The sequence below is a fragment of the Jaculus jaculus genome, chromosome 6, assembly GCF_020740685.1.
Source record: "Jaculus jaculus isolate mJacJac1 chromosome 6, mJacJac1.mat.Y.cur, whole genome shotgun sequence".
Lineage (NCBI taxonomy): Eukaryota > Metazoa > Chordata > Mammalia > Rodentia > Dipodidae > Jaculus > Jaculus jaculus.
In genome coordinates, this window is record NC_059107.1 from 153,155,524 (window position 1) to 153,166,582 (window position 11,059).

The following is an 11,059-nucleotide window of genomic DNA, read 5'->3' on the forward strand; positions in this document are numbered from 1 at the left end:
AGCCGGGAGTTCGCCTGCGGGAGAGGGAGGAGCCGGCCCCCGAAGAAAGTTCTCCTCGCCCGGGGGGAGAGAGGAGGCGCGCGGCGAGGCGGCGCACTTGGAGCTGCGCTCGGAGCCTCGGCGCTGCGTTCGCGGCCCCGATCCCACTCGCGCGCCGAGCGGAGCGGAGGAAGGAGCGGTTCCTCTCCCGTGGGCCGAGCCGCAGAGCTGCGGGCAGCAGAGGAGGCCGGGGCCCCGGGCCGGCAGCTCCTAATTTTCCCCGCTCCCCGCGACCCCCTTTGGGTCTGGACGCGAAGGTAGCGTAGGCGGCCGGGAGCACTCGCCGGCTGGGGAGACGCACTCAGGGTCACCTCCAAAGGGCATCCTCCTGGGTCCGCTCCTCATCCTCGGAGTCGCATCCACATCCTTTTCCTCCCCCACCCACCCACCCACTCAGCTCGGAGCCCCCAACTGGGGACCTCCTACATCGGACGTCCCCAAGCCTCCGGGCACCTGGCTCAACCGGAGGCCTCCGGGTCTGGGCAGGGCAGGGCCGGCGACGGCGAGCCGGAGCCCGCCCAGCGCCCGGGCCCCGCCAAACCTTCGGAACCCATCCATGGGGTCCCGGCTCCACGCACCTCTTCGCCCGGCCGCGCCCAGCCGGGCTCGGGGCTCCGCGCACCCGAGGATCCGTGCGCAGTGACCACGGAGCCTCCGCAGACGCCGGGGAGCTCTGCGGCCGGAGCGGCAGGCGGTTCCCCACCCCTCCAGGCGCTTCCAGGCAGCCCTCCGAGCCGTGCCCGGGGCCCAGCCCGCCGTGCCCAGGTAGGAGAGATGCCCCAACAAAACCTTCGGGAAGCCGGGCAGCCTGGGAGAGAGGGGAAGGGACCCTGCGACACCTGCTTTTCATGAGGAGGGAAACTTAAAACTACGCATCTGTGGTGTGCGGGGACTGGTTGACAACTTTACCCACGCAGAGGGAATTAAAACCGCGGGGTGCCTAGCCTGCGTCAGTCCGGGTGCTCGCATTGTCCTTAAACCCAAGTAAAGGGTTTGTTGGGCTTGTGGGTCCTCCGTTTAGCTTAAGAGCTCTCCTTTCAGGAGGTCGAGAACCAGCCCACTTTAAAAGGGAGGAAACCGAGGCTCAGGGGGAAGAGGCACTTACCCCCCCCCTCAAAAAAAAAAACCCTTCTAACCCTGCTCTGGCAGGTCCTCATACAAGGAACGAATAGCCAAGATCCTTGCCCAACCCACAGTACCTTGAGCTTTAGAGGGATTCCCGTAGATTCCCTTCGCAGGAAGGGCTTCTGGGACCCAGCTGGCCAGTGTGTGTGGCGCCTCGGAGTCTCCTCTCCTCGCCTCTGCCACCAGACTAGGGAGGATGATGAAGGCCCTCCTGGGATATGGGACAGGGCTGGGAAGCAGTGGCCAGCCCAGGAGCTCCTGGCTTCTGATTCAGGCTTTCCCTAAGCCTCAGAGAGACCAGATTGAGTTCCGTGAAGGCCTCTGCTACTGCCGCCCAGGTTTCTCCTTAGACCTCAAGCCATTCTGGGGTTGGTTTCTGTCCTGCCGTTTAACAGAAGGGTGAACTGAGGCAGGCAGGCCAGTTCACTGTGTGAACTGGATTGGCCAGAGGCTGAACTGCTTGGTTGCACACTTAAGTCATCTGCTCTCTGCCCTCCGGAGCTGCTCAGGATGGGGAAGTGGGGGCGGGGGAGGGAGAGACGCTTTGCAAAGTCCCTAGAACTCTTTATGGTGCAAGGTTGGATTTATGGAACTGCAGTGTGTGTGTGTGTGTGTGTGTGTGTGTGTGTGTGTGTCTCCAAAGGGGTTCCAGGTGCACAGTCGGGCACTCTGAGGAACCAGACTCTGGGGGGGGGGGGAGTCCCCTGAGGGACTTGCCCAGGACTCTGGTCTCTCCGTCCTTGCCTATCTGGCCTGTAGCTTCCAGCAGGCGCTGGGGAAGATGCAAGGGTAGAAGGTAAAATGACCCTTCGGTGCATGCACTGCCCGCTGGCTGGCTGTTAGGGTCTGTGGAGAGTCCCGGGCAGTGCCCACCCCAGCTGCCTGCAGGAAGAAAGGGAAGGAGGATAGAATATACCCCTGGGGAGTCATACCCTGCCTGGTGCCAGCTGAGGCTTCACTGAGTCAGCTTTTGGAAAGGACTCCAGTTTGGACCAGTTGAAGGGTGGCTTTTCATGGAGGTAAAAGCCTAGTTTTTAGAGCCAGGCAGCCTGCTTGTAATCCCTGCCAGGTATCTGCTGGGTGAACTGGAGCGAATGACTCAGTCTCTTTGAGCATCAGCGTCCCCATCAGTTCCTTGGGGGGGGGGTGTCTCCTTGTGATGGGTGCTTGTGGTAGGTACTTTTCTTTTGGGACATCCCCATTCTGTTTCCCCTGGGATTTTTGCCTGGCCCTCCCTAACCCCCCCCCCCCCCCAGCTACCTGGGGAACAGCCCAGCGCTAGGGGCAGTAGGCTCAGAGCTTGCATTCAGGTGTCTTGTTCAGCCTCACACCTCTCTGAGCCACTGAGGTTGGAATCTGGGACCTGTCTCGCCCTGTAATGAGGTCAGCCCAGCAAGCAGGTCCCCGCGGGGTGCTGTGCCCACACGGGCTTCCCTCAGAGCCTCCTATGGGGGCGGAGCCACAGAGGCACTGTCACCTGGCGTCCAGGTGCCTGGATGCCTCACATAGTCCCAGTCCCACATGGCCTCAGCCATGTGAACACCCAGCTTTTTCTCAGAAAAGCCCTTGGGGTTCCTCCTCTGGCTTTGCCCCTCTCTGTTCCTCCATCTCTTGTTTCTAAAGGCCCTGCCTCCTGTCTCTGACTCCTTGCCTCTTTTCTCTTCTGTCTTATATGCTACCTCCTCTCTCTCCCACTCCCTCAAGGCCAGCCTGTGTGTACTGGGGTGGAGGCTAGGGCAAGGCAGTGATGAAGGCACACCCTGTCCCTGGCTGTCCCTGGGTGCTGTTGGCTCTCTCCCTATCCTGTTTAGACAGAGGTGGTCACCAGCAGTCTGCTCCTTGTCAAGGACCTGAGAGGGGCTCTCCCAGGTGAGGCACCCAGCCAGAGCCCCTGGGAGCTGAGGAATGCTTTCTGCCCTTGTACGTTTCCACCCCACTTCCCACAGCCAGGCCTCAGGACCTTCAGCAGGACCTGGGGGGGGGGCAGTGCTTCTCAGAACAGCCCTGGGCAATCCAGGAGGGCTAGAGGTGAGGGGAGAAGCTCCCAGAGCTGGGGCTTTGGGTGAGCCCAAAGGCAGAGCCATTTTCCTTTTCATCCATTCACTCAGGGATCATTTGCTGAGCACCTGCTGTGTGTGTGGTGTGCGGTGCTGTGGTCCTGTGGGGTCCACTCATAGACTGCTCTAGGAGTGACGTCAGACTTCACCAGGCTCTGTGTGAACCCAGTGGTCAACTGCCATGGCCCATGCGGACCTGACAAGAAGAGCCCACATGCGGATGGGGAGGTGGCATCCCGTAGGCAGAGCAGACAACCTAGGGTCAGACGCTCCTTGCCAGATACTCGGGTTCTTGGTATCTGAGTGTCCTTACCGCCTACCGTCCGGGTCACTGGAGGGATGGGGCAGGCGTATGTGTGGCACTTAGGACACTGTGACATATATTTACGGCCAACAAAACGTCCGTGGTGTTATTGTTCTCGTCTTTATTTTTTTATTATTGTTCTATTCTTAGCACATACTTGGCACACACCTAGGCTTGGCCTGGAACCCACATCATAGTGCCAGGCCCGGGGTCTGCCGTGTGCTGAGCTGGCTCCATTGTGTCTGTCTCTGCCATTCATTCTTGGAGGTCATGTTATGGGCTGGGAGCTGGGAACATTCACGCCATGGAAATTGGCAAGTGCTACCTGCCAGGCAGGGCTTTTCCGAGTGGTACTTACGAGAATGCTTGGGGGCGGGGCACAGATCAAGCCCTTGAGGCTGTCGGCCTGGGAGAGCCAGAGGCAGGCACCAGGCCTTAGCAAATGAAGCCCCTCTGTGTGAATTGCACAGGACCCATTCTTGGCAGAAGAGCTATACAAAGATGTCCCTTGCTCTGAGATGCAGCCTTTCCTTGCTCACCCATGGGCTGCCATGTGCAGTGGCCAACTTGTATAACCTATGGTGACTAGCCCTGGGGCTAGCAAGGTTCCCCTGGGAAGGTGGATCACTGCTTGGGTACGGTGATCAGGGAAGGCTTCAGAGAGGCAGCAATGCCGGATCCTGCAACAAGAGGACGAGTGTTTTGGAAAGGAGCCTTTGGGAGTGGGAGCAGAGGAACAGAGGCAGAGATCAAGTTGATTGGTCCTGGGGGCCTCTGGGGTGCTGAGACAGTGGGGAAAGTGGGCTGGATTAGGAACGGCCTTCTGGGGGGCCCCGAGGCACAGGGAGGTTTGTCAGTCCATTTAGTCTGCTTTAGCTTCTCCCATGATGCCAAGAGGCACCCATAGAAAGTTCTAGGTTTCCTCCAGAACCTTAGCCTTTAGGATTGCAAGAAAGCTTGCATTGCTCATGGGTATTCTCCTGTCCACATTCTGGAGCCCAGGTCCCCCAGAAGCAGGTGAACTCTGGGGGCCCGGGAGGCACAAGTCCTTGGGTGGAACACACAGGAGTCTTGTGGGCTGAGGGTGGGCGAGAGCCCTGTAGGTGTAAATTACAGATTTCGGGAGCACATCCTCGCTGTGGGTTTGATGGGGAGGTGGCCTGAGTTCCACCTGGGAGAGCTTTGAACCCCCACATCCTTGGGTATGAGAAGTGCAGGTCCACCAAGCCACATCCCAGGCTCATCAGAAGCTGCGGTGGGGTGAGGAGTGGACACTCCAGGGAAAGGCTGTGCCCTGGTAGTAGTTATTGCTGTAAGTCCCCACCTGTGCCAAGCAGAGCCGTCCATGGCAGCTGAGGAGCTGGAGAAAGTGGGCCTCAGAGGTGAAGCTGCCTGGCCCAGATGGGCAGTTGGTGTCAAGTAGAGCTGCTCTACTGTGCTCGAGTGAGCGAGGTTAGCCAAAGGAAGATGAACCAGTGAGACAGGGAGGGAAGGGGTAAAGCCAGAGGGCATGAGTGGATGAACAGGGGGTGGTTAGAGACCCAGGGCCCCCTGGAGAAGCCCACCAGCGTTCCTACTGTACAGACAGCCGAGACCTAGACGGGGCCCACAGAGAAGGTGGCAAAGACCAACAAGGCCCACGGTCAGGGGCCTTCTAATGCTTTCCCCTCTCCCTTGTGTCACAGCCCCGAGCCATGATGAAGACCTTGTCCAGTGGGAACTGCACGCTCAGCGTGCCGGCCAAGAACTCCTACCGCATGGTGGTGCTGGGCGCGTCCCGCGTGGGCAAGAGCGCCATCGTCTCTCGCTTCCTCAACGGCCGCTTTGAGGACCAGTACACGCCCACCATCGAGGACTTCCACCGCAAGGTGTACAACATCCGCGGTGACATGTACCAGCTGGACATCCTGGACACATCTGGCAATCACCCGTTTCCCGCCATGCGCCGGCTGTCCATCCTCACAGGTAAGCCGGGCTGTGGGCGTGTGTTGGCGCGGGAGGGCCTTGGGGCTGGGAGCAGGACAGCTGGCTCCACGCTCCTGTCCCCCATCCGAGCTGCCTGATGGGTGGCTGAGTCACAGCCCAGTGCCATTTCGACACTTGAGTCAGTTCCCCACAGCGGCTTGCCAGCTTCCAGATCAGGAACTGCAGTGGCTTTCCAGGAACCAGAAGCCCGGCCGGGGCTTAGCGCCTGGCACACATCTGTTTTACTCCTCACAAGGAACCTAAAAGACAATGGGGTCTGCCTCCATTTTACAATGGGGAAACTGAGGTAGAGAGATTCATTTGATTCAGTTGGAAGCACAGCTGTCACTGAGCTACCCTGTGGCCTCCCCACCTTCTGGGGACAATGGGGGGGAAGATGGAATTGTGTGAGATCAGAAGGCTTACAGTGACGTGGTTCAGGCCATCATCGTCATTCACGAGCTGTGGAGAGTGACAGCTGAGAGGATGGGTCCCAAAGCCCCACTGGGAACCCAGTCTTGAATTCACTGCCTCCTGGTCTGGGCCCTTGGGACAAGTGATTTTCTCATCTGTGAAACCAGCATCGTATTCACATGGGTCTCAGAGGTCCTGTGGGAATTAAATGAAGACCGTTTGTTGGGTTGGTTGTGCAGGGATGAGTGTTTGGCACACGTTGGTCGTCTGTCAAGCCAGAGTCTCTAGTACGGGCTACGCAGTCATGTCCCCCAGCCTTGTCCCTCTGAACATGATACTAGGGAAGGAAGGCTCAGGTAACTCTTAAGTCATCAAGAAAACAATCCCAAATGGAAACACTTCCGTGCCAAGAACCCCCACATCCTGCCCACCCTTCGTCTCACACTCTGGCCACGGTGGACCGGCCACAGGCCCCTGCTTGACTGCCTGGCCACGGGGTTCTGTCCTCCAGGTCACCCTCACTGACCCTATGGCCCAGGTTGCTCTCAAGGCCCATCTGAGATTTTGCAGAGGGAGTGTGTAGTTAGAGGAAACCCAAAGATGAGCCTGGGCTCAAATCTTACCTCCGTCATCTCATAGCTGATCTGTGCCCATCTGTTGGTCTCAGCCTTGCCAGGTGGATACAGGCATGGCCTGGTTTCCTCCCTGTGGCAGTGAGGAGAACAGAGCTGAGGGCACAGCTCTCCCAGCCTGGGTGGAGACTGGACACCCACTGATAGACACATAGAGCAGAACCTTGTGCGTATTCACAAAGCTAATTTGCAGTTATACAGGCAACACACTGTCAAACAGTACCAAGAGCCCTGGGACCCATGCCCTCCCCCCTCCCCCGTCCCAGGCCCCTGCCTCTCTGGTGGCATCATCGCCAGCCTGGCCCATGGGAGCGCATTGGCATTCATTCTGTATCCTGGGCTGGCGCCGGGTGAGGTCAGGCTGTTCTCCACATGCTGCATGCTGAGCACATCTGTCTGCCGCTTCCTCGGCTTGCTCACTGGCCCGGGCCACGTTTCCCAGCAAGCTCTCTCTGCAGCTGCCCAGCACCTGTAATCTCACATTTGAACATGTCAAGGCTGCTGGTGCTCAGGGGCCAAAATTAGCCTAACGGGACCAAATGGTGATTAGCAGCCGGGATGGAAGCCGTTGGCAGGCAGACACTGCCTTGCAGCGCCTTTAACACCGCCCCCCCCCCCCCGCCCCAGCCCTTTACCAGCCTCAGGAACACCAGTATGCATGGGCCCCAGAAGGCCAGGTGGATGGGTGAATGTCTTGAACCCTGTATCCAACTCAGGCCGGGAGTGTGCCATTTGGGGGTATCCACAGCGAGCTCTGGGGTCCAGGAGGAGACAGCCTTTCTGACCTACACTGAGATACTTAACCCGCTCTGAGCCTTGATTTCCCCACCTGCAAGTCAGTGACCTTTCGTCCACGCTGAGGGTTGTTCCGAGTTGGAGTGAAAGTGAGGGAGGGCCTGCAAGGATAACCCCTGTGGAATGTGACCTGGACACACGGAGAGGCTGGTCCACACACTGGACACCCGTCTTGGCTGCACCCCAGTTGTTTCAAGTTGAGCCCCCATCCCAAGTGCTGCGGTGGGTTACAGTGAAGGTAGCATGGACACATTCCTGTACTCTTCTCATGATTTGTTCTAGAGGCAGGGGATGCCAGGCATGGTGACAGTGAAGGTAGTGAGGGCACGCTCCTCTACTCTTCTCATGATTTGTTCTAGAAGCGGGGGGTGGGGGGGGAGCACCAGGCATGGGCCAGATGAGGACCAAGTAAAGTGGCGATCCTGACCTGGCCGCGTTTGAGCTGTGTGAGCTTGGGCAACAGAGCCTTGTTTGACTTGCCTAGAACAGGAAAGTAAGGACCCCTTCCCCGTGGAGGTGTTAGGGGACAGTGGGTGTGCGCTCGGCTTGGCTCTCAGTGGGCACCTGCTGTCCGGATCGTAAGCGATGCCCGAGGTGGCTGAGCCGCCCTGCAAGCCTTGGCTCTGACCAGCCTCCGAGCCGTCTGTGAGACAGGGCTTCATTCACGTGATGCGGAAGGGGAAACCGAGGCTTGGAGGGTTGTCGTGATTCCCTCGAGGCCACAGGGCTGGCGCTTGAAGGTAGGATGCAAACCCAGGGCCACCTGATGACAACATGCTCTGCTGTGCTGCAGCCACAGGTGCCTGCTTCGTTCCTGCTGCGTGTCAGGTGCGCTTGCAGGTCCTGGGGATGCACAGGCAACAGACCAGCCGTACCCCCACCCGCCTGGGAGGGAATTCTGTAATAATTACCCTAACACCATCTGTGCAAGTCTGTAGGGCTGACTGAGCCCTCCCCAGTACCAAGAAATGGGCGGGGAACTGAGCATACGTGAACCAAACTGTGCCATGCGTTTAGGTACGAACGAGGCACGTTGCTCCTCTGAGCTCAGTTCCCACCCTGGCAAGTGGAAGGGGATGGTAACGGTTGCCCTGGAGAACCACTGGCTCAGGGCTTGCTTGGGTCCCTGAGGCAGCTTGTGGGACCCCTCGTTCAGCAGGGCAGGAGCTGCGTGAGGCTCCAGGCCAGGCTGTCACTCACCGGGCGCCCCGCTTTGTCCTCAGGCGACGTCTTCATCCTGGTGTTCAGCCTGGACAACCGCGAGTCCTTCGACGAGGTCAAGCGCCTCCAGAAGCAGATTCTGGAGGTCAAGTCCTGCCTGAAGAACAAGACCAAGGAGACGGCCGAGCTGCCCATGGTCATCTGCGGCAACAAGAATGACCACGGGGAGCTGTGCCGCCAGGTCCCTGCCACCGAGGCCGAGCTGCTGGTGTCGGGCGACGAGAACTGCGCCTACTTCGAGGTGTCGGCCAAGAAGAACACGAACGTGGACGAGATGTTCTACGTCCTGTTCAGCATGGCCAAGCTGCCCCACGAGATGAGCCCCGCGCTGCACCGCAAGATCTCCGTGCAGTACGGGGACGCCTTCCACCCCCGGCCCTTCTGCATGCGCCGCACCAAGGATGTGGATGCCTATGGCATGGTCTCCCCCTTCGCCCGTCGCCCCAGCGTCAACAGTGACCTCAAGTACATAAAGGCCAAGGTCCTTCGGGAGGGCCAGGCCCGTGAGAGGGACAAATGTAGCATCCAGTGAGCGGCAGGGACGCCGGGAATAGGATCGGGGCAGTGCCTTAAGGGAGATGACCCAGGTGCCTGCTGCCCATGTCTCGCGAAGCCCCGTGTGGCGTGACACCCCGTACATTCTCCTGCCTTCTTGCCGCCTCCCTCCGAGTCCCCCCACATCTCTGGCTCCCGGTGGCTTCTGCCCCTCTGTAGGAGGACAGGAGACAGTTTGGAGACATGCCATTACTTGTGCTGAGACCCAAGTTGGAGCTTTCCTGTCCTTGGGGGTGGAAGGAACACAGATGCCAGAAGGGGCCAGGAGCCCTGCGTCAAATGAAGCTGCTTGGAACAAGTTGTAGGATAAAAACAAACACCCGAGCCAGATGTCTGGGGGGCCCCTCTGCTCTCCTGGTGAGGGCCAGCTCTGCTCCTGGGGGAATCGCCTCCCAGGCCTGGCCCGGCTGTGCCCATTCACCCCTCCACTTGGCCCCCAGCCGCCCCAACATTGAGCCAGTGGCATGTGTGTGGGGTGGGGTGGGGTCCCTCAGACCACAGCTGTCTCGAATCCCTTCCTGTGCCCCACTCCCAGGCTCTCTTCCACGTGACAGCGCTAGTTCTTGAAGCTATGTCCCTGTCATGTCCAGCAGTAGATAGGAAGTCCTTGTACTGTAAGAGCCTAGCGACCCGTCTTTGGCCAGGCCTGCCCCCATTTCAGATCCTCTTCCTTAGCTGAGGAGACGTTCCTCCCTGCTTCCAGGCAGGGCACCTTTGGCTTTTCCAGCTGGGCCCTGCCCTCCACATACCAGGCAGACATCAGGGCAGCACAACAGATGGGCCAAGGTGCCCCTCTTGCCCCATTTCCAGAGAGGAGTGATTGGCGCTCAAGAGGGGAAAGTGACCACTCGAGCCCCACCCCAGCTCCTGGCTTGCTCGGGATGGAGCCCTGCCAAGAGCCAGCTTTCCTCCGCGATGCATCCCTCATGCGTTGGTCGAGTGCCGAGTAGGTGCTGGGTTCACTGTGCGCTAGCAGACAGGGTGAGGGGGTCCTCTTATGTCCCCAGCGGCAGCCTCTGCCATCCCTGGTATCCCATGGCTTTCTGCACACCACACGGTTGGGAGCTGGAGCAGAGCCCCACAGAGGTGAGTGCCCAGTCCTGGGCGGGTACCTCCTACCCCTGCACAGGGGCTTTGACCCTGCCAACCAAAGGCATTCGTCATCTACTCTGAGCAGATTTGTACTCAGCCCACCCAAGAGTGCTGACACCAAGGCTCACCAGAAACCACAGCAGCCCATCTAGTGAGTTTCCACCAAGCCAGAGAGAGGAGGTGTCTTGCCCCGGGTCACACCGCAAAACCTGCCGGAGGCAAGACCAACTTTGGGCCATCAGCGCCTGCCCGCGCTGTGTCCCCTCTTCTTGACGCTTCCTCGCTGGGCCCTGGGACCCTCAGGGATTCGGGCTCTGGCACTCCACTTCTCCCCCCACTCCGCCCCCGCCCAGCGTGGTCACCGAGGGCGCCTGTACGAGCCGTACACGTCGTGAACACGCGGGCACTGGTTCGAGCCTCGCTCACTGCTCCTCAGGCCTGGCCCCACTGCGCCCACGCCTCCACAAGAGCTACCATGGCCTGCTTCTGTCCCCAACCTGTCCTGCCTCCCCAGGCCCAACCCTCAAGAGCAGACCAAGTACTTGTCCAGACACGTGTGGCCTGGTCCCACCCAGTCACGCCCCACTGCCTGGGTCTCTGTGTACACTATCGATTAAAATGGGTTTGTTACGCAGCCGAGTCCTCGATGTGTGTTTCCAGCAGGCCCGGGGGAGACGCCTCTCTCCCAGCCAAGGCTGGCCTCTCGTGCATGCTAATGATGGTACTCTTGCCCACCCCCCGCACCCGCACCACCATGCTGCCACACTGTCTTCAAATTGGGGGTGGGGGGTAAAACCATATTTGTAAGGTTGTGCCTGTCCCAGCCATGGCCTTTCTGGGCCTGCTTAGGGTTTGTGCCC

The 11,059-nt window shown here is 59.5% G+C and overlaps 1 protein-coding gene across 1 annotated transcript; it reads left to right on the forward strand.

The window, feature by feature from the left end:
* Window positions 1–691: 691 nt before the first annotated feature.
* Rasd2 (RASD family member 2) lies at window positions 692–10,833 on the forward strand. Its single transcript, XM_004650261.2, has 3 exons — window positions 692–804; window positions 5,211–5,490; window positions 8,555–10,833. Exons 2-3 carry the CDS (start codon window positions 5,220–5,222, stop codon window positions 9,082–9,084), a joined length of 801 nt encoding a protein of 266 aa, XP_004650318.1. The 5' UTR covers window positions 692–804; window positions 5,211–5,219; the 3' UTR covers window positions 9,085–10,833.
* The last annotated feature ends 226 nt before the right edge of the window (window positions 10,834–11,059 follow it).